This window comes from Melospiza melodia, chromosome 16 (genome assembly GCF_035770615.1).
Source record: "Melospiza melodia melodia isolate bMelMel2 chromosome 16, bMelMel2.pri, whole genome shotgun sequence".
Taxonomy (NCBI): Eukaryota; Metazoa; Chordata; class Aves; order Passeriformes; family Passerellidae; genus Melospiza; species Melospiza melodia.
In genome coordinates this window covers 1,460,079-1,481,973 of record NC_086209.1, presented here as the reverse complement: position 1 = coordinate 1,481,973, position 21,895 = coordinate 1,460,079, and the positions used below count along the sequence as shown (strand labels likewise).

Genomic DNA, 21,895 nt, shown 5'->3' with positions numbered 1-21,895 from the left:
AATGAGACACATTGTCTGACCATGGTACTGTCCTGCCCTAGGAATAAAGAGCAGCCACACAGGGTTGTCTCCATTGAGGCTCACTCAGACTAGTTTTGGCCCACAAAGGGAGCTCAGTTGAGAGACCCAATGGGCAGCAGGGCCCCCAGAACCATTTCTGACCACCCCCAGCTACTTCTGACCTGGCCAAAAACCTGTGGACCAAAAGTGAGATGAGGACATTGCAGAGCGACCCTTCCTCTATCTCCCTGTCCAAGGACACAACACCAAGGAGGCCCAGGACCAAGCCCATCTCTCCTTAGGGCTTGCTTGATCCTCCCTACTCAGGCCAGTTTCCCACCCCTCCACACCACCACCAGGAATGGGAGGAAAGTGCTTTTAACAATGTTTTCCAGGAATTCCTGGAAGTTTTTATTCACAGAAGCTGTTTGTCAGGGACTTGAGCTTCTTGCTTTCTCTTCTTCATCGTTTCCAACTTGCCCAGCCTGTGGAACAAGATGCCAGTGTCAGGTCCAAGCTGCCTCCCCTCAAAGGGACATGGCTTTCCATCATAGCGTGCCAGGAACGTCAGACCAGAGAGGTGCCTCTCTCCTGGCCCGACAGCCAGCCGGGACAGCAGCTTGTCTGCCACGTGAGGGACCACGGGCTGCAGGAGCGTCCCGTACACGCGCAGGCACTCCAGCGTGACGTGCAGGATGGTGTCCAGCCAGAGCTGCTCCACAGCATCCCTTCGGTCAAGCTTCCAAGGCCTGTGCCTCTGGAAGAAGCCGTTGGTCTGCCTCACACACTGGGCAATGCATTCCAAAGCCTTGTAGATCTGGAAGCCTTCGAAATAAGCGTCAACCTGCACAGGCAGCGAGGCCACTGCTGCCACGAGCCTGTAGTCCTCAGCACACGCCCTGCCTGTGCCTCTTGCCTCTCTGGAATCCAGGACCTTGGGGAAACAGGGCTCTGAGAAGCAGGGGTAGGTGTTGCTGGGGTTAATGCTGGGGGCTGTTGAGCGATTGAGCAGCCCCCCGAGCGCATCTGCCAGCTCTGAATTCACCAACTTCACCACCTTCTCATTGTAGTAGTCACAATCCCTCTCTGGGACGCCCTGCCGCAGCAGGAAGTACCGGAACCCGTCCACGCCGTACTGCCCCATGCACACGCCGGGGTCCACCACGTTGCCCAGGCTCTTGGACATCTTCTGGCCCCGCACAGTCCAGTGGGAGTGCACCAGGATGCGCTCGGGGGGCTCCAGCCCTGCCGCCAGCAGCAGCGCCGGCCAGTACAGCGCGTGGAACTTGAGGATGTCCTTGCCCACGACGTGGTGCACGGCCGGCCACCACGCGCTGTGGCTCTCAGGGTACCCCACCACGCTCAGGTAGTTCACCAGGGCATCCACCCAGACGTAGATGGTCTGGGTGGGGTCACTGGGCACGGGGATGCCCCACTGCAGCCGGTTTCGCTCGCGGGACACCGACAAGTCTGGCAGGTCCTCGTCCAGCCAACGGAGCACGCACTGGTAGAAAGGCTCAGGAAAAATGGCACGTGGGTTGTCCCGGAGCCAGTTCTGCAAGGGATCCCGAAATGCTGAGAGCCTGAACATGTAATTCTCCTCCTTGGTCCAGTGCACCTGGGACAGCAGGAGAGGAAAGGATTATGGCCCCAAGAACAGGCTGACAATGTGCACACACCATTCTCAGCACGGAGGCTGTCGCACACTGCCTGTGTCTGGGTGTCCTCCCGTGCCATGGGAAGCTGTCTGCACCTTTCCGTGACTAGTAGCAACCTTCTTACCCAAGATACTGCCTCAGGGATCCCCAGGAACACACCTGAGGACTCAGGCACCTGGGATGGTTCAGCATCCTGCTTCTAAAAACACTCGTAACCCTGGGAAGGATTACCTGCCAGGCTGATGTGACATCAGAAAGGAGTTAGGGAGATGAGAATACACCTTCTTAACAACATCATTTTGCAATAATACTGGAAAATCATGAAAACACAAAATGACACTGTAAGTCTTGCCCTACTGCCACTCCTAATGCCTGCCTTTGTTCTCCTGGGGCCATACTCCTCTTTTTCCTCAATTTATGCTTTAATGCATCTAAGTCACTAACTTTGTTTGCTTACAGCACTGACAGCACTTCTCCCCCACAGTTAAATCCATTAAATGACACATTTAGCTAAACCAGTGAAAACGTGGTGGGTGGATGTGGTACGAGTGAGCTGTGTAAGGCACTCAGGGATCCATGGCTGGGTCAGCAATCTTGCAGTGTACCAGGAAGAGATAAGGAGCATCATCAAAGACAAGCTGTACGTCCTCAGCCCCAGGCTCCACCGGATGCCAGAACCCACTCACTCACCAGAAGTCTGGAGTTTATGGCATGTGAAAACTCCCCCTTCTCCTTCACAAAATTGCCAAGGAACAAACTGCCCAACTGCCTCTTTCAGGTTGGAAACAAACCCTCCCATCCTTGCTCACCACACTGCAAGAGCTTCTCTGCTCCATGAATACTCCTATTTCCTTGGACAGTTTAACACACAGGCGAGGCCAGGAACTGTTCTCAGGGTATTCTTGACTTTGAAATCTGCTGACTGTTTTAAATCTAAAGAATGATTACTTTGCTTGGAAACTTATCTTTTCTCCAATTATACCCTAGGTGCTTCCTCAAGAGTTACTATTTGCCAATATAACCTTTTCTGTGTGGACCAACGCTCCGACATCCCAGCCTCATACAAATAGCACAGGAGGATAATCTGTGCTGAGCTCTGAGCAGGATTATCTGTAGTTGCTGGATTAAATATTGTAACTCCACACCTTCTAAGAAAACGGTGGCAGAGAGACCCTTGGGAAGGTGCCAGACTCCTGCGCACACCCATTCTGGCTGACCACAGGCAGGTGATGCTACAGTGCTTTAGGCAGGGCCAAAACCCATTTAAGAGATGGGTAAGTGTCCAGAGGCCAAACTGAACTGTCTCACAAAATAGGTCTGAAAGTTGCAACCCCTCAGTGAAATATACCCTTATCCTCCTGTTCAGCTTCTGTCATCACTCCTGCAGAACACCATTCCCAGGCCAACAGCCTGTGGACTCAGAAGGGGCTGAATCCTTCCCGTCGCACATAGCCGCAATGTGCACCTGCCGGGGGGGTCTGACAGCTCTCTGACACTCCACTGAAATACAGGTGAGTCTCAGCCAACATGAATAAATAAAAGGCTACGGGAAGCATTAAACACCCCAAATCTGGCCGGAGCAGAGCGGCAGGTGAGCGCGCAGTGCTCCTGCAGCCCTTTACCTCGTGGCCGGTCTCCAAGGACACCTTGCAGGGGCGGCCCTGGGCGTCCGTGCCCTCGGCCAGCTGGCTCTCGGGCAGGAAGCTCTCCTCGGGCGTGCAGTACCAGCCCTCGTAGGAGCCCTTGTAGAGCACCCCTCCATCGCGGAGGGCACCCCAGAAGTGCCTCACGGCTCGCTGGTGCCGGGGCTCGCTGGTGCGCGTGAAGTCGGTGTAGGCGACGCCGGCCTGGCTCAGGGCCTGGCGGAAGAGCCCCGAGACCCGCTCGCAGAGCTCCGCGGGCGACGTCCCCGCCGCGGCCGCGGCCTGCTGGATCTTCAGCCCGTGCTCGTCGGTCCCTGAAACGGAGAGAGGCCGCGGGGCCGTGGGGAGAGGCCGGAGCCCGCAGCCCCGCGGGGACACAGGGGCCCGGGGACACGGGGAGGGGGGTCAGCCCCGGCAGAAGGGGTCATCCCCGGGGAAGGGGGCTCGGACCGGGGGTCTCGCTGACCCGTGCAGAGCCGGGCCGGGCCGGCGGCGCGCAGGCGGCGGTGGCGGAGCAGCGCGTCGGCCAGCAGCGCCGAGTACAGGTGCCCGATGTGCGGCGGCCCGTTCGCGTAGAAGATGGGGGTGGAGAGCAGCAGGCGGCGGCCGGGCCCGGTGGCGGTGGCGGCGGCGCGGCGGAGCGGGCGCGGGAGGCGGCGGGGCGGCCGCCACATGTCGGCAGCGGCACCATCGATGCGGCGGCGCGGAGCGGCCGCCCGGAAACGGCGGGAGGCGCGTGCGCGGCGGGGCCGGGCCGGGCCGGCGGGGCCGCGACCGAGGGACCGGCGACCGGCGACATGTTCCGCTGCCGCGCGGGCCTGGCGCGCGCCCTGCGCCCCCCGCCGCGGGGACGCGCCCACGCGGGTCAGTGCCGGGACCGGGGGGCACCGGGCGCGATTCCCGCCGCTGCGGCACAGGCCCGGGGCCGATGGCGGCCGGGAGCGCGGTTTGCGGGGGGCACCGGGCCGGGCGGGCATCCCGCGGGATCGGTGCGGGCACGGCCGTGCCCGGGGCGCTGCGGGAGGGGCCGCGGGCGGCGGAGGTGCGGATGCTTCGGGAACGTGTTTGGGACAGCGTGAGTGACCCGGAGATGGCCGGGACCTTGGTCTCTTTGCGGGCGCTGCCGGCTTCGCTGCGGTTTTGTCACAAATAAGTGCCTGCAGGCAGGGGTGAGGCGGGTTCTGCTCTCACCGGGCGGGAGCAGGCGGAGGCGGGGATTGAGAGAGCCCGAACCTCTCCCGGGAGCACCGGCCGTGCCGGGAGCGGCGCTCGGAGCCGTCCCCGCCACCGCTCCATTCAGGCGTGACCTGGGCCGGCCGCCGGCTGCGATTTGGGGATGGAGAAACAAAACGCGGTGCAGCGGCTCAGCCACGGGCGCTCCCCGTGCGGCTTACGCGGCGGGAGGTGCCTGCACCGGGACCTGCTCCTTTCCACCGGATGCCCTTTTTGCCAGCAAAACCCCGTCCCTTGCTGGAGGTTTATCCCGGTGGAATGAGCCGTGTGAGCAGAGGGAGTTTGGTGCCGGTGTCACCATCCCTGCTGCCCACCCTGGCCTGGCTCCTGCTTTTCCTCGGGCAGAAGAGGCCTGGAGAAGGTGTTGGAACCACCAAGACACATCTCTGTGATGGTCAGCCCAGAGAGGCTGGAGGCTCCAGCTGCAGGCAGCTGCCTAGGGATGCTCCTGCTATCAGTTAGTTCAGTTACCCCTTGATCTTACAGATAATTTGGTCTCCACAGCTGCCCGGAGCACACTGTTGTGGCTCAGGATAATGCCCTGCAGTCGCTCAGATGTGGGGCTGGGTTTTCCAAACAAGGAATTCGTTTGGGTTCAGAACTGACTTAGTCTCTAAATTTCCTGACGTACCTTTGTATTGACGGTGTTTTTGTGTTGTTTCTCCAATAAATTGTGTTCCTTAGGCACGTTGTTGCAGCGCTGGAATGTGCCCCCAGACCTGCAGCTGAGCAGACAAGTGGCTAGCACAGGCGTGCCTGGGCAAAAGGGCAGTAATTCGGTTTTTGTCCTTATTATGGGCTTGTCCACCTTAGGAGCAGGTGCCTATGTAAGTAGAAAGGTGGTTCCTGGGAAGAAGCTGCAGTCCATCTCTCCTGTCGAGCATTTGCTGTATTCCAGCTCTCTTAACTCAGCTTTTGATTTCTGTAGCTTTATCTCTGTTTCCTCCTTCAGAAAACTTCAAGGGGGAGCTAAATGGAAAGTAACTTCTTATGATTACTAGGGTTTTAACTGTAATTTCAGTTACCTTTTAAGTTTTTTACCTTAAAGGCACTCTTGGGTTTTTTTGTTATGACCAGACACAGCTCTGTCTGTTGTCTTGTATGAGACAAACAATTCCTTGCCAAATCTCAGTTCAGAACATTTGTTTAACTTGTGTAAGTGTACCAAATCAACCCCAGCTGGGGAGTATTTATGTTCTACTTGGAAAGGATAAAGGTTTGCAGCCTCACTGAAAGAGTAAATGACACTCCCAGAGAGCTGAAGAGTTTCAGCATTGCCTGGGAGTGGATGGATCCCAAGTTTACACCACACAAATCTTTGTTCCAAGCTCTTTCTCTAGGAGGATCGTATTCACTAAAAGTTCCAAATTCCATTTTTCTCCAAAGGAAGCTCCTGGAAAATAGAATAAAAATTCAAAACAGTGTGTGGAAGAAAAATGTTTTCCTATTTCCTTTAAATATAATTCTTTCCTGTGCCCTGCTGCCCATTTTTTTTTTTTTTGGCAGACCAGGTAGCTGAAATTACAAAGCGCACTCTGCTTTTCCCAAGACCTGTTTAATCAAGAATCCTAATACTCAGCTCTTTCCCTCTTCTCTTCCATTGCCTGTCTTCCCCTGCAGTTTTGCAATGCCATCAGCTAAGATGCCCTTCTAGATCCCTGATGTCTTCAGGTGTTCCTGGCAAAGCTGGCAGCAACCTCTTGTTATACTTAATAGTGGGAGGAACAGTCACTGGGACAGGAGTTTATGTAAGATGCTTCACTAAAGGTGTTTGTGGGGTGGGAGGGTGGAGGGTGGGCACCTGTCTGTACCTCCCACCCTGCAGCCCTTCACTGCCAGCCCTCTTTGTGCTCCCTGGCCTCAGGTACTTCATTTTCAAGGGACATTGCCAAATAATTTCAGGTTACAAATTGAATATTCTCAGATGGTGCAGTTCTTAGTGGAGAAACCTGCCTTAGAATTACCCTTTCCACGTTAAGTAAATCTAAACTCAAACTGGCCGTCTTTTTTGTGACTGTGTAAGGGCACAAATTACTAATTAGTGCACTTCTCATTATATCAGTAATGTTGGCATGCAGAAAAGGAAATAATTCCTGAATATAAGTGTGCTAAAGGGAAGGAAAGAAAACTTGTCCAACTTGGTGATTTCCTCATGGAGGAGCACTGAAACATCACCCCATGTCCTGGCAAAGTATAGTTCTGCTTCTAACTAGAAAGAACTTGACATTGTCCCATTGGAAATATTTATCCTCAAGGGCTGATCTGATGTTCTGCCTGTGCATAATAGTGTTTTTCCCTAAAGCATTGGATTTAATTTGCTCTATGCTGCCCTTTGAACTCACTTAAAACCTTCCTGACTCTGCTTGTAAAAGCAGAGGTGGTTTGTAAACCTTGGCTTTTCTGTCTTTGAGCAAAAGGCTTTAAAATACTTTTATCTTCATTCTTCTGAACACAGACAAGTTCTTGTTTTTTAATATTTCCAGCATTTCTCCAGTTCCCTGGACAGGCCTTTGTCCTGTGCTCTTTTTTGTGCCTGGCATTAAATTCCTCCATTCTTTTTTAAAAGAATTTGCTATAAAACACCAACTTGTGAGGATTGGCAAATGAAATTTGATGTCATGCACATGATAGAGATTATTATGTGCAAAGGTTTTGCCCCAAAGAAAGGTTTGCTTCCCTTTAATTTTTTTACCGTTGGGGAAAAATACTGGACTCTGACCTGCTCCCAGCACTCCCAGTGTCTTCAGTCAGCTCCTGTTCAGGAGAACCCAGTTTTTCTTATAAGTTAATGTGATATAAGAGATGTTCCCTCCTTGTCTGTACCAGTAAATTGTACATGCAGGCTCTGCTTTTGCTGTATCCCGAGTTTCACAGTCAAAAGCACAGGTCAGGATTCAGCTGGAAGAGATTCCACATCCAAGGGCCAGTGCCTGGAACAGCCCCACTCCCGTGGCTCAAGGCCCTGCTAGTGTCAGGGCTGTCCTGCCACCACCATGCCTAGAGAAAGCCAGTCAGGTTCTTGGCTCTGCCCAGCTGCTCTGGGCTTTGGAAGGTGGGAGATGCTTTTTCTTTGGATTTGTCTTCCCTTTCTGCAGTCTTGTGTTGTGTCATGGCCCAGCTTGCATGGCATCTTGGGGTGGTTTGGCTGCATTTCCTTCACTGGAGCTGGTTCCCCTTAGAACAGGTGTGCAGCCAAACACCTGCAGGAAGGTTCATTGCTTCTGGGAAGCAGCCAGACATCCAGGGCTCACCACACCTGGAGAAGCAGGTCATTTTCTGAGCATGTTCTCGATGGGTACCTTGTCCAGGGAGGTGTATTTTGCCCCACATGTTGTCACTGGCTTTTCCAGCATGTGGGGTGGACAAAAGCCTGTCAGGGCCAGCAGCAGGATGGTGCCTTGGTGTTGTGAGGTGTACTAGGTCAGTGTCTCCTGTGTGTCTGCAGGTATACAAAACAATACAGGACAGCAAAGAGCGATACGCCAGCCGGCTCGCCATGACAGCCAGGCAATCCCAAGGCCAGGAGTCCTCTGCCTCAGGTGGGTACCCTGCAGGTCAGGGGTTGGGCTGTTCTTCATGAGCTTGAGTCCTCCAAAACAAACAGAACAGAGCCTCTCTGGAATCACAGATGTGTCTCTGTAGGATTGCACCTCTCAGTGTGTGCCATTGTTTCAAATTCCCATTCAGGGCCAGGACGGACAGAGCTTGGAAGCAACCTGGTCTAGTGGAAGGTGTCCCTGCCCGTGGCAGGAAGGTGGAACTGGATGAGCTTTAATGTCTCTCCCAGCCCAACCCATTCTGGGATTCTGTTGTTCTATGACTTCCCAGCACAGAAGACAGTGCTGGTGCCATGACCCAGCAGAGGCTGTTTTACACACCATACTGAGGATAAAGTAGGATGTCTCCTGGGGCTGATTTCTGTCATTTTTTCCTTCTGTGGTAAAAAGAGAAAAAAGTGTGCCCTGCTTCTGGCTTTTACCTTTGCACAGTCAGGCAAGGACACTGATTCCATAGGGCCTCCCTCCCTGGCTAGTGGAGAGCCTGTTCATCCCTGAGTGAGCCCTGAACTGCAGCTCTCAAACCACAGCCTGTGCTTCACTGACGTAAGCTATGTCTTTCTTCCCTTTTGGTGCAGGTGCTGCTCCTCAGGGCACAGAAGGTGAGTTCTGGTGCCAGTGTTTAACTGCCTGCTTTGTCCCTGCCCACGGATTAACCGCATGGTTCTCAGCAACAGGACTTGCCTGTGGGAGGAGGTGTCTTCTGCACGCAACTCAAAAGTTGTCTCCTTGAACAAAATTACCAAAAAACGTGCCTTGGCCTTTTGGGGAACTTCCCTCTCTTATAAACTACTCACTGGTTGGCAGTGCAGACTTTCGGGCTCACTTAGAAAAACCAGTTTGCTGAAATCTGGCCGATTCCTGCAGGGAGCAGCTTTGGGGGGAGCAGCAGCAGGGTTCTTGGGAAGGGTGCTGGTGCAGAAGGAGCACAGTTTCCAAAGGAAGTGTGGATGTGGAAGGGCTCTGGTGACATACTCTGTCCTCTGGGGCTGGGCCGTGTGCCTGTATTTGCAGTAAATTGTCCCATCTGTCACCTGCAGCTCCGGTCACTCCTATCAAGGTCCCATCCCACGTCCCTTTCCTGCTCATTGGTGGAGGAACTGCTGCTTTCGCTGCCGCCAGATCCATCCGGGCCCGCGACCCCGGCGCGCGGGTAAGAGCTGCCCTGCTCCGTCCTGCCCTGCTCTGTGTGTGCCCCTGTTTGCCTGCTCTCGCTCCAGCTGATGTGTTTCCTGGCCAATTAAAGGTGCTGATTGTGTCTGAAGATCCTGCCCTGCCCTACATGCGTCCACCCCTTTCCAAAGAACTGTGGTTTTCCGATGATCCCAACGTGACAGAGACGTTGCGGTTCAAGCAGTGGAACGGCAAGGAGAGGAGGTACGTGGCGCTGCAGGGGACAGGGCACAGGAGGTGGTTAGTGACAAGGTGACAATGACCAAACTGTTCTTGGGAGAGAACCACCAGCCAGTGGAGCACCGAGGGCAGGGAAGGTGTGTTGGTGCTAGGAGGGATTCAGGAATTCTGCTTCCCACCAGAGCTTGCTCAGTACTCGATGCCTCTTGAACTTTGCTGTGATTCCCCTAGATATGTCCCTCTATGGGCAGGAGTCCTGGGAAGTAAGTTAATAAAGGTGAAGCTCCACAGGTTAGAACAGAGGTCCAGGGACATGGGATCACACTTGATTTTTGTGACTTCTGTGGTTAAGCCTTACTTGGTGGTTGGACTTTATGATCTTTTCCAACCTGACCAATTCTATGATTCCGTGATCCAAACCCTAGAACTTCAACAGTGTGAAGACCCTATTACTTAAAAATAGATAAATAAGTGTGGAGCTTGTTAGAGATGCACAAAGCTGTCTTTATCCTGTTGGAGTTGCTGAACAGCTGGATATCTGGTATCCCAGAGCAAGGGGAACCTGTTTGATAATGGAGCTTTTCTCAGTATCTATTTCCAGCCGCCGTCTTTCTACGTGCCTGTCGAGGACCTGCCTTGTGTGGAAAATGGTGGGGTGGCAGTTCTGCCTGGCAAAAAGGTGGGTACAGCACTGGCTGTTTTTCCCACAGCTCTTCTTGAAAAGAACCTGCACTCTAAGCTGGTACTGAACCACTGGAGTTGGAGGAGGAGTTGGCTGGGAAGGGGAATTTGGATAAGTTTGGGAAAAATGTGATTGAGCAGAGATTATGCTAATCTGAAGTTTGAAAGTGGGAGAAGCCAAGAGGAATAGCAGTGATCTGAGGGAAGATGATGAGGAAGAGAGAAGGATACGTTTGGAGTCTGGGCATGGGACAAAAATATGTAGACCTTAGAGATAGGGTGTGACAAGTGGGAGCTGGGCTGTGTGGGCTGGAAGGTGAGGTGAGGAGAGCACAGAGATCAAGGTAGTGGGTGATAAGGTGAGCAGGAGCACTGTGCCGAAGCAGCAGGAAGGTGGAGAAATTTATGGTGAACCTTCTAAAATATTTACATCCTCAGTTGTTTGTATGCTGCTATGACAAATGTCAGTGATTCCTCTTCTGCTGAGATGTGCTGTGTCTGAGCCCATTTCACACTCAGACCTTGAGAAGATCAACTTGAGTTACAGTGACTCCCAAAGAAGTTGTCTCAATTCCCACTTCCAGTCCTCTCACTTCCCCATTCCTACCCCTACCCTAAACCTAAAGGTAGGAGAATGTTAATTCCACATTTGTAACTCTGCTCAGTAGTCCATGAAGTGAAGAGCTTGATCTCATCTGGGTTCATCTTGCAGGTTGTGCACATGGATGTCAGAGGGAACACAGTGAAGCTTAATGATGGGACCCAGATATCCTACGACAAATGTCTCATTGCCACTGGTAAGTGCTGTGGTTTTTTCTCTTGTTCCTGGTCTTGTGCCAGGCTTTTTATTTCAGTGACATTTAGCTAGAGATAAATTCTTAAGAGTACCTCCCCTGTGGAGTCAAGCTGGAGGAGTCCAGCCTGGAAAAGAGAAGGCTTTTAGGAGGTCGTTGAGCCTTCCAGTGCTTAAAGGGGCTCCAAGAGATCTGGAGAGAGGATTTGGACAAGGGTCTGGAGTGACAGGACAATGGGGAAGGCCAGAGGGCAGGGTTAGGTGGGATACTGGGAAGGAATTCTTCCTGGGCACAGGTTGCCAAGAAAAAATGTGGCTGCCCCTGAGAAGTGTCCAAGGCCAGGCTGGATGGGGCTTGGAGCAGCCTGGGACAGTGGAAGGTGTCCCTGCCCATGGCAAGGGGCGGAACGGGATCAGCTTTAAGGTTCCTTCCAACCCAAACCATACCATGATTCTTTGGTTCTGTTTGAGAAGAAGTCTCTGCAGTGTCAAACATGATGTGGAGCAGTCACATGAAGGACACTTGTGCAGACAACCATGCTGCATTGTTCACCTGCCTTGCATTGTCAGATTTTCTGGGACATTCAGGCAGCAACAGGGATACTGGGATATTACCATACTGGAACAGTTTGGGAAGCACAACTGAGATCCAAGACAGCTTTGCACTGTGGATATCCAGTGCCATGGCTGTGGTGTCACTAGTCTCCTCTCCTTGTTGTGCACAGGGGGATCCCCACGGAACCTGCCTGCCATCGAAAGAGCTGGAAAAGAAGTGCAGAAAAGGCTGACCCTGTTCCGAAAGGTAACCTCCAGGTGCTGCCAGCCCCTGTTAGGCTGAATAAATCAGAGCCATTTACCACTCTTCAGTTTTTAAACTCTTCTCCTTTGGGTTGGGATGGTCCTGCCTTGGCTCAGATGCTTCCCTCAGATGATGCCCAGGAATCCATTGCCTGCTTATTCTTTTTCCCAGGCAGGAAACCATGGTAGAGTCTACTCAACCACTCACCTGCTTACCTCAGCCTGAGAGCTGTAACAGTGTGTGGGATTATGGGGTTTAGGTGTTTTTTTAAATTTTACCTCCTGTGTGACTTTGCTGCACCTTCCAAAGTGAATAAAAGCCATTGCATATGACCAATGTTGCCATTCCTGTTAGGATTGGAAATGGGGGTAAATGTTCTTTCAGATCGAGGACTTCCAAAGGCTGGAGAAGATTTCCAGGGAAGTCAAGTCCATCACAATTATTGGTGGTGGTTTCCTCGGCAGTGAGCTGGCCTGCGCTCTGGGAAGGAGAGGTGAGTGTGTCCCCAGCTGTGACAGGCACTGAGTGGCAGCAGCCTCAGATTAGAAACTTCTTTTCAGTCCTCAACTGCTCAGTTTTTGCACAGACTCTTAAAGGAAACAACACACAAGTGTTTTGTTGCCTGTGTGGCCAAGGTTTTCCCAGTCTCGCCCTCTGGCCACAGAGGTGAGAGCTCTGCAGGCCAGTGCGAGCTGCAGAGTCATTCCACCCTCTCAAGAGTTACATTTGTTCTCTGTGCTCAATGCCACCCTCAAACTATGATTTTGGCGTCAGAACTGGATGATCTTTAAGGTCCCTTTCAACCCAAAGCAGTCCATAATTCTGTGATTTCAAAGAGGTGGTGAGCAGCTGGATTCTGTCAGTGTGTGCGTAGAACCTTTATGGTAATTTTTAAAAGTTTTTGCCAAAATACCAAGTGTTTTCCCTAAAAGTCTGTTATCTAGACTTTGCAGGTATATGTGAAACAGTAGTCAGTTACTTTGTGACTCCTTGGGAGCCAGAACTCCCAGATTTGGAAACTTCTGTCAAGCTCCTTGTGTAAAGTGTGTGCGTTCCAACATCTGCTGCTGCTCTTCATCTTGCTGCTCCATGCTTCCCTTCCAGCACGAACCCGAGGCCTGGAGGTGATCCAGCTGTTTCCAGAGAATGGCAACATGGGCAAAGTCCTGCCCGAATACCTGAGCAACTGGACCACGGAGAAAGTCAGAAGAGGTGAAGCTGCTGAGTGGGTTTGGGCTGGTGGCTGCCAGGCAGCTGCTCCTGGGGACATTCAGCTCCTTTCTGTCCCTGGAGCCTTGGGAAGTGGCCTGGCTGCAGCACAGGGGAAGCTGCAGTTTAGGCAGCTTGGGCAGCACAAAGCTGCCCTGAATCCTGGGCTTCTTGACAGTTCCTCTGGGGAAGCTGAGTAAGCAGGCTTGCTCATGTCAGTGGGGCTTTCCTTCCCTGTGGCTGTTTCCCTGGAATGATCTCTGTGTCCATGCACACACTTGGGTCTGGTCAGGTGCAGTAGTGTTTAGCTGATAAAGTCAGTAAGATCCAAGACACCTTTTTCCATTTGCTGCATTAAGTGCAAAATAATCCTGTGCATTGGGAAGTGGAGAGGGAGAGAGGGAGGAGGAATGTCATTGAGGTGTGGATTGCAGGGCCTGATAACCCACAGGTCTGAGTTACTTTCTTTTTTGGAAGCTGTGTTGTTGGATCTCTGGGTCTGGCTGTGGCACAGCAATAGGTAATTGAGTGTTCTTAGTTCCTGAACACTTGTTTTAGGGAATTCTTTTGGATGTGGCCTTGTCATCACGTGAGATGTAATTTGGATTGTCTTTTAAGCAGCTTTCACACTTTTTATCTGGGCGTCTCCTCGTGCTTCCCCCAGAGCTGCACTAACACGTGCAGCAAAGCTCAAGTGGGCTCTGTCCTGGTTCCTCACCCGGCATCTGTCTGCACCAACCACCTGCGCAGGTGGGATGTGCCCAGCCCTGAGCAGGCAGTGAGGTGTCCTGTGCTCGTTTCCAGAGGGGGTCAATGTCCTGCCTAATGCCGTGGTCAAATCCGTCTCGGTCTGCGGCAACCGGCTGCTGATTCAGCTGAAGGACGGCCGGAAGGTAAACGCGAAACAGGGAGAGGGTCACGTTTGGAGGAGCACGCAGGGAATTAACATCCTGATTATGCATTCCCAAACAGGTGGAGACTGATCACATCGTGGCTGCAGTGGGGCTGGAGCCCAACGTGGAACTGGCCAAGTCAGCAGGGCTGGAGGTGGACTCGGACTTTGGGGGGTTCCGGGTGAACGCAGAGCTGCAGGCACGCTCCAACATCTGGGTGGTGAGTGTGGGCACAGCCTCCCACAACATCTGGGTGCTGAGTGTGGGCACAGCCTCCCACAACATCTGGGTGCTGAGTGTGGGCACAGCCTCCCACAACATCTGGGTGCTGAGTGTGGGCACAGCCTCCCAGTGCTGCTGCTGCTGTGGTGGGACACAGAGTGACAGGAGGAGGTGAAGGGGGTGAAGAGGAGCGAGTAAGGAGAGCAGTTGTAGCACAGGCCCAGAGCCTGGTCAGGCGCTGCAGCCACCTCGTTGCCGTGGTAACCACAGCAAGTTTGGAATATTTATGCTGTGTAAGAGGAGTTGGGGTAACCTAAAGATAGCCTGGATCACTTGCTTGCATAAGAGTCCCTTGGTGGGCGTTGATACTTTGATTCCTCTGGAAAACGTACCTCATGCTGCATTATTTTTCCAAAGATCGGGGAAAAATGCTGAGAAACTGGGAGTTGTGTAGTCCAGGGAGTGGGATGAGGTAGTGGTGGTGTTTGGGGTTTGTCAGAAAAACTCAGTTCCTTGTTCCATGTGTTCTCTTCCTGATGTTTTTGGTTTGGGCACTGGTGGAAGCTTTCCCTGTCACGGTGCTCACAGGATGCTTCTCTCCAAGGCAGGGGATGCTGCCTGCTTTTATGACATCAAACTGGGCCGCAGGCGTGTGGAGCACCATGATCACGCCGTGGTGAGCGGGAGACTGGCTGGAGAAAACATGACAGGAGCTGCAAAGCCCTACTGGCACCAGTCCATGTTCTGGTAACAGTCCTTTCCTCTTTGGGGGTTCCTTGTGTGGCCACGTTGCAGGAGCTTGGACAAGATACACCTTGAGAAGTGTCTGTTTCCCAAGGGGAGTGAAACCACCTCAGCAAACACCTGGTACAGCTTCATGTTCCTAAAGCTCAGGCTGGGGGAGGTGTTCGAGCATTTGCTGCTCTGCCCTCATCTCCCTCAAGTGCTTTCCCTTCCTGCAGATCCCAGTTTCTCCCAGAATGAGTCCCATTCCGCAGAGCAAGGAGCAATACAGAGCGACTGATGTACAGGTTGAATTTAGCAGCAACTTTTCTGTGATGATTATCTGAAGTTCCCCAGCCCAGTCTGTGGGTCTGAGTGTTGCACTTTGCTGACCTGATGCTTTAGTGGCAAAGCATTGCTGCATCCAGGAGTACCTGAAAAGCTGTTTTCCAGAGAGAGGTATCAGGAAAATGGGCAACTTGGCTGTATTTTCCTGAAGTTCTTTTTAAAACAAAATGAATGAGAACAGAAAAATGAAACAACAAAAAGCCCCCCAAAAATTAAAATCCAAAAGGCTGTAGTTCAGACCAATTAAAAATCCCGAATATTGTTTATTGACAGGATTTCAAATATGGGTGAAAGAGTTTTAGTTTTTTTCAGAGAAATCCCCATAGAAACAGTTATTTATGACTTGCTGTCACTTACCTGAACTCTTGGTCTGTCCTGCCTGGATTCAGGGCCCAGAGCATTTCTCACTTCACTTTTAAACAAGAAACATAGAGCCACAGAATCCTTGAGGCTGGGGAAAACTTCAGAGGTCATCAAGTGCAGCTAAGGACAGAGACAGCCATTTCCCAGGGGTGCTTTCCCCTGGGATGCTCTCAGCCATGACCAGGTGCAGGTGAAGGAGGACTGTGAGTTGCAGCCCTGTGTTTGTTGGCAGGTGTCACACTATGCCAGCCCTGGAAGTGTGACACTTCCATCCCCCGTGCTGAAAAGCTGGGAAATGACAGGAATTCCTCATGCATTTTGTCAGCATGCTCAGGATCCTGGTCCTCTTGGAGAGAAGGTTGTGTGGAGACCTCACAGCATCTTCCAGTGTCTGAAGGGGCTGCAAGGAAGGGAGGGACTGGAGTCCCTCCTCCAGGACAAGGGGGAGAGGCTCTGAACTGACAGAGGGGAAATTTAGGTTCAATATACAGAAGAAATCCTTCCCTCTGAGGGTGATGAGGCCCTGGCACAGGGTGCCCAGGGAAGCTGTGGCTGCCACTGGATCCCTGGAAGTGGACAGGGCTTGGAGCAGTCTGGGATAGTGGAAGGTGTCCCTGCCCATGGCAGAAGAGTGGAATGCAATGGGTTTTGAGGTCCCTTCCAACCCAAATCATTCCATGATCCCTCCTGAGCTTCAGGTGATCACAGCTGCCATGTTACTGGTGTTCCTTGCAGTCACCCCAGTCTGTGCTGGAGGATTCTGGCAGGGAGGTGGTGTTGTACATAGGTTCATGGTTTGTGATGCACCTGTTTCCTCAGCATCCTGGGAAACACTTCAGACACTGCTGCTTGCTAGTCCCCAACCACAGCTGCTTTATCTACTGTCAGCACCCCAGCTCAGACGTGGGTGCCCTGTTCAAGAAGGTGTTAAGGCAAGGTTTCTTCCCTTTAGTCTTTTCTAAATGCTCTCAAAAATCTTCACTCCATGACTGTCCATGCTGCCAAGCCTGGTGTGGATAACAGCGCTGCCAGAAGCTGGGAAGCCTCCAGCTGCCTCCCAGGGAGCAGGCCTGAAGGATTTCAAAGTTTTGGCCAGTGAGCTCGTTTTTCTCATGGCCATGGGCTTGTCATGTCTTGACTCCTCGTTCCACCTGTGTGTGCAGAGGAGACTCCATGTCTCCGTCAGTGTGTCAGTGTCCAGCATTGCCCACAGCATGCTGGGGTAAGGAGTGGAGCACGGATGGATGGAACTGCCTTGGATTTGTCTCTGCTACTGTTACCAATTACTTCATTCCCACTTCATTCCTAGGAGTGATCTGGGCCCCAACGTGGGCTACGAAGCCATTGGCCTCGTGGACAGCAGTCTGCCCACAGTGGGAGTGTTTGCCAAGGCCACAGCGAAGGACACGCCAAAATGCGCCACAGAACTGTCAGGTAGGGAGCAGGGAGCTCCTGCCCGTGCTGCTGTGGGGACCACGGAGTCACCCTGACCTCTGAGAGCACGAGGAAACAGCAGTCTGCTGTCTCATTTCTCCACCAAGCTTTAAAGGCTGGCTTGGATATTAAAATGTGATTAAAGCATTCCTCCAAGAAGGTATCACAGAACACATCTACTGCCAGGCAGACTTTCTCAGGGAAGTCTGATCATCTTGGCAATAAAATGATCAGTTTGAGACAACGGAGATGCTGGATCCAAGCATGTTTATTTTGTATCTGCTGTCTGGAGGAAGCAGACTGTGCTCTCCTTTCCATTTGGGGGTAGTAGTTGGGGATTGTTGGTGTTATGCTCCATGTTGGGATATTTTCATCCTTGTGTTCAAGAAACTTAACTTTTGGGGAACACAACTCAAAGGGAAACACCTCAAGCTCCTGCAGAACATGCTCTTGAGTCTGCTCCCATCATCACACGTCCTGCACTGGGTGTGTGACTCCTCCTATTTCTGCCTTAGGGACTGGAATTCGATCTGAGAGTGAAACAGAAGCGGAAGCCTCAGAAGTTCAGATCTCTCAAAGCTCTTCACCAATGCCTCAAGTCCCAAAGCAAGGAGAAGATTACGGCAAAGGTGTCATTTTCTACCTCAGGGATAAGGTCGTGGTGGGAATTGTGTTGTGGAACATCTTCAACAGGATGCCCATTGCTCGGAAGGTCAGTGCAGGGAGGATGGTGGACAGGGGGGTTTGTTAGAGCGGGACTTTTCTTGTGGAAAAATCAATCTGTCAATTCAAAGTGAGGATAAATAAAGGCAGAAGCTCTGTCTGGTGCAACATCCCATGGGAACACTGTTCTGGGTTGATAAGGGGAGCTGTCCCTGTGGTTTTTTTTGATGTTTGCAAATTTTTTACACAAATAACTCGAATCGGGTGTGTGCTCCAAGCCTTGCCTTGGCATGGCTGAAATTCCAGGTCTGTAGTACAGGCTGGAGTCACAGTGATGGCACAAGAGTGAAGTGTCCCATTTTTGTGCTGCTTTGTCCCATGTCCAAGCATCTGAAAAAGTCTCAAATGTCACCATCCCAGAAACAGCCACCATGGCAGGGCTGGAGCAGCCTTGAGCAGGGCTTGGTGTGTCCCCACCCCTGTGGCCTGGCCCAGACCTCTCAGCTCAGCTAAGCCAGACTCAGGTCAGGTTTTAACACCTCTGAAGAATTTTTGGTTGTTTGAACCATGGGAGTGATCCCACACTGCCCTTGGGTGATCTGTCCCAAGACAAACTATTCATGGTGGAAGTCTTTGTTGATATCTAATCTGAGGATGCAATTGAAACATGTTGCTTCTGCCATCCCCTTGGGAGATCCTGCCTGCCTGCCTGCCTCCCTCCCCTTCTCTCCCTCCCTTAGCAGTTCTAAATCCATAGTCTCTTCATCTTGTCTAAAAGTTGCAGGTTCAAGCCAGGTATCCTGGCTCCAAGTCAGGGCCAGGCTCACCTTTGCAGAGCTGAATCTCTTTTTAAAACACTTGTTCTTCCTGGCTGTAAAGAGAAACCCAGAAACAGGGACATGAGGTTGGTTTTCTTGCTGTTCCTGTAGGCAGGTGATGGTACATTTAAGACTCCCATGTGAATTTGGGTGTAGAACGAGCTGTTGTGTTGTGGCTGTCTCAGTCTGGTGCTTCAGACAGGATCCAAGGAGTTCCTGGCATTGGCTGTGACAGTCCTGCAGCACTGGCTCTCTACAGGATTCGCAGGATTTAATGTGTTCTCCTCCTTCCAGATCATCAAAGATGGGGAGGAGCATGAGGACCTCAACGAAGTAGCAAAGCTCTTCAACATCCATGAAGACTGAACTCCACAGCAGGAACACCTGGAGGGAGTGGGCTGTGTGCACCCCTGCACCGTAGGCAGCTTCCTGGGAGCACTTGGGAATATTCCACTCACCCAAGCCCAGTGTTTGCACCAATAAAGTCTGATTGTTCTAGTCATCTGCTCCTTTCTGCACCACTGCCTGGCTGGTGAGGAAAGGGGAATGTGCTGCCCCACTGGGGTCAGTTTTCCCTTGTGTGGGCCTTGGAGAAGCCTGCAGAACTCCCTCTTTTCTTGCAGGAATTCCCACTGGGGAGCAAGCAGGCCTGCAGGCTCTCTGCCTGTACTCCAGACTGTTGAAACAGACTCAACTTGGGAAAATCAATTACCAATTAAATCAGAGCAGGATGATGAGAAGTAAATCTTAAAACCACTTTCCCTCCCTCCCTTTCCTTGCTGGGCTCTCCATCCTCCCTCCCATTGTCACAAGGAGAACAGGGAATGAGGGCCATGGTCCGTTCATCACATATTGTTTCTGTCCCTGCTCAGGGAGAGGGGTTGTGGTCCTTCCCCTGCTCCAGTGTGGGGTCCCTCCCACAGCAGCCAGTGGTCTATGAAGTTCTCCAGTGTGAGTCCTTTCCCATGGGCTGCAGTTAAATCTTTTATCCCCGAGGTGTCACCACCATCTCTGCTGGGCTCAGCCTTGGCCAGCAGTGGGTGCATCCTGGAGCCGGTGGCGTTGGCTCTGTCAGACATGGGGCAAGTTGTGGCAATTTCTCACAGAAGCCGCCCCAGTAGCCCCCTTGCTGCCAAAACCCGGCCATGCAAACCCAACACACCTGACAACTGCATTGGGTGACACTGCAGGGCCTCATGACACCAAGGGGCCATTGTGACACAGCAGGGCCACATCCTCCCCATGGGGTGTTTACGGAGCCCCTCTGGGGTACCAACTCAAGCAGAACACCTTGCTGAGGAAGTAGCAGCTTCGTGTGGAAAAGGAGCCATGGAGGAGCAGAACCCTAGTCCCCAGAGCCCCAAGGAGAGGCACCAGCTGAGAGACGGAGGGAGAGGCCAACAGGAGGATGGCACCAGGTCCACCAGCACCCTGCCCAGGGAGCTGCCTCTGCCCCACACCTCTTCCTCCTCTCGTCCACAGCTGCAGCAGCCTCGGGGCAGCCAGGACCGGTCCCTGCCCCGGCTGACATTGCCCCGCAGCTCCCAGGGCCGGTCCCTGCCCCGGCTGACATTGCCCCGCAGCTCCCAGGGCACCCAGGCCCGATCCCAGCCCCGGCTGACATCGCCCCGCAGCTCCCAGGCCCGATCCCAGCCCCGGCTGATATCGCCCCGCAGCTCCCAGGGCCGGTCCCTGCCCCGGCTGACATCGCCCCGCAGGTCTCAGGGCCGGTCCCAGCCCCGGCTGACATCGCCCCGCAGCTCCCAGGGCAGCCAGGCCCGGTCCCAGCCATCGCCCTGCAGCTCCCAGGGCAGCCAGGCCCGGTCCCAGCCCCGGCTGACATCGCCCTGCAGCTCCCAGGGCAGCCAGGCCTGGTCTGTGTCCCGGCTGACATCGTCCCACAGCACCCTGAGCTCGGCGGGTACCGAGAGCCGCCTCAGCCCGGACGCGGGCAGCCGGGAACAAGGCCCGCAGCGGCGCAAGTCCCGCCCTGGCAGCTCCTTGCAGCCGGCCATCCTGGCCAGCAGAGCCGCAGCCGCTGGCCAGCTCCGACCCGTGAGGAGCCGCCGGGCCCGCAGCGGCCTGGTGGGGCCTGAAGCGGTGAGGGCCAAGCACAGAGGGCCGGACGAGGCTTTCCCTGCCCACAGTGCTGCAGGCTCAGCAGCTCCGGCGCTCCTGTCCCAGCTGCTGCTGCTGGGGGAAGCCCAGTGGCCTCTACAAAACCCCAACTCTCCTTCTAGGCCTCCACGAGGAAACCAATTCCTGTCCCACGGAGAAAGGCCTCTCACCGTGTGGATAAGGAAACCCAGACGGAAACCTGGGCACAAGAAGTGGATTCAGCTGTTCAATATGCTGAGCAGGAGACACAGACAGATACTGTGGCAGAAGAGGAGAAAAATTCAGCTGCTCCCCTCATGGTTGACCAGGAGACTGAAACTGAGACTCCAAAACAAAAGAAGAGTTCAGCTTCCTTTCAAATCACTGATGAGTGGACACAGACCAAGGCCCACAGCTCTGCCTCCTCCACAGGCACTGAGGCCCTGGCTCAGCAGCAGCCATCCTGCAGGGCATTCTGGCGCTCCTGCACGGCTGGGCGGCCTCATGCTGCCAGCGCCCTGCAGCCACTGCGGCCCGAGCGCAGCACAACAGAGAAGTGGGGATGGACGGCACTGCCGCCCTACTCTTGGCCATGGCTCATTGAGATGAACCGCTTTTAATAAAATATTTCATTTCTCTAATTTTGCCCCCCTTTGCCTGGTCTATCAGAAGAAAGTCGGCTGCAAGTGAGGCCCGTGCAGAGCAGGAAGCCCCTGAGCCAAGCAGAGCCTGTGCCCTTGGCCTCCGCCAGGCTTCAGGTGCTCCAGCTTCTGTGGTTGAGATCCCTGGGCTGATGCTGGTGGCCAGCCTTCAACTGAACCCTGTCAGCTCCCTCCCACCCATCTGCTTTGAAGTGAACATTTCAGATCATTTATTTGGTGAGTTTTACCTGTGGCTGCATCTCCTTAGGTTCATGAGGAGCCTTCCCAGTGTGGGAGCATCTCTTTTTAAGACCTGCCTGACTGCTTTTGTACCACTTTGGGGAGTTCCTCTTGGTGGTGTGTGGGCAAAGCTTTCCTCCTAGTCCTATCATCATAACATTCCTGCTGTCCTTCCTAAGGAAACAACAAAACTACAGCACTGCCCTGAGTGCTCTCTGCTCCCACAGAGGAGAGAAAGCCAGCCAGGGACCAGCTGCCCCATGAACAGGCTGGGGGTGCTGGGACCAGACAGGGCTACCCCGACATCTGTGTTTCGGGATCACTGGGCTTGGCTGCAGAGCTCCCAGCACCAGGGTCAGGCAGGAACAGTGGAGTGTCCCTGGTTTTCCAGCTGTGCAGACACATGGGCCCTGCAGGTCTCACAGGCCACTTCCCCTCTCCCTTCCCTGAACCACAGACTCAGGCTGACATGCACAGAAATCTGCCTGGACACGAAAAAAAAAAGGCAGGAGCCAGGGAGCCTGATG

General features: G+C 53.3%; 2 protein-coding genes across 5 annotated transcripts; one reads left to right on the top strand and one right to left on the bottom strand.

Moving 5' to 3' along the window:
- Window positions 1-373: 373 nt before the first annotated feature.
- Window positions 374-3,691, bottom strand: MARS2 (methionyl-tRNA synthetase 2, mitochondrial; the record flags this gene model as incomplete). Its single annotated transcript, XM_063170892.1, has 2 exons — window positions 374-1,618; window positions 3,281-3,691. Coding segments are annotated over 2 exons (1,614 nt in total), but the record flags the coding sequence as incomplete, so codon positions are not given.
- On the top strand, window positions 3,642-18,892 carry AIFM1 (apoptosis inducing factor mitochondria associated 1). Of its 4 annotated transcripts, none has more exons than XM_063170239.1 (17): window positions 3,642-3,846; window positions 6,155-6,282; window positions 7,980-8,073; window positions 8,670-8,693; window positions 9,132-9,244; window positions 9,338-9,468; window positions 10,033-10,123; window positions 10,838-10,922; window positions 11,644-11,720; window positions 12,102-12,210; window positions 12,822-12,929; window positions 13,731-13,819; window positions 13,899-14,039; window positions 14,646-14,788; window positions 16,785-16,909; window positions 17,425-17,621; window positions 18,685-18,892. In XM_063170239.1, the coding sequence occupies exons 2-17, from the start codon at window positions 6,196-6,198 to the stop codon at window positions 18,754-18,756; spliced, it is 1,686 nt and encodes a 561-aa protein (XP_063026309.1). In that variant the 5' UTR covers window positions 3,642-3,846; window positions 6,155-6,195; the 3' UTR covers window positions 18,757-18,892. The 4 variants fall into 4 exon arrangements, with proteins under 4 accessions (XP_063026309.1, XP_063026306.1, XP_063026305.1 ...); XM_063170236.1 differs by lacking the exon at window positions 3,642-3,846 and adding an exon at window positions 4,091-4,165; XM_063170235.1 differs by lacking the exons at window positions 3,642-3,846; window positions 6,155-6,282 and adding exons at window positions 4,091-4,165; window positions 5,219-5,361.
- Window positions 18,893-21,895: the final 3,003 nt, after the last annotated feature.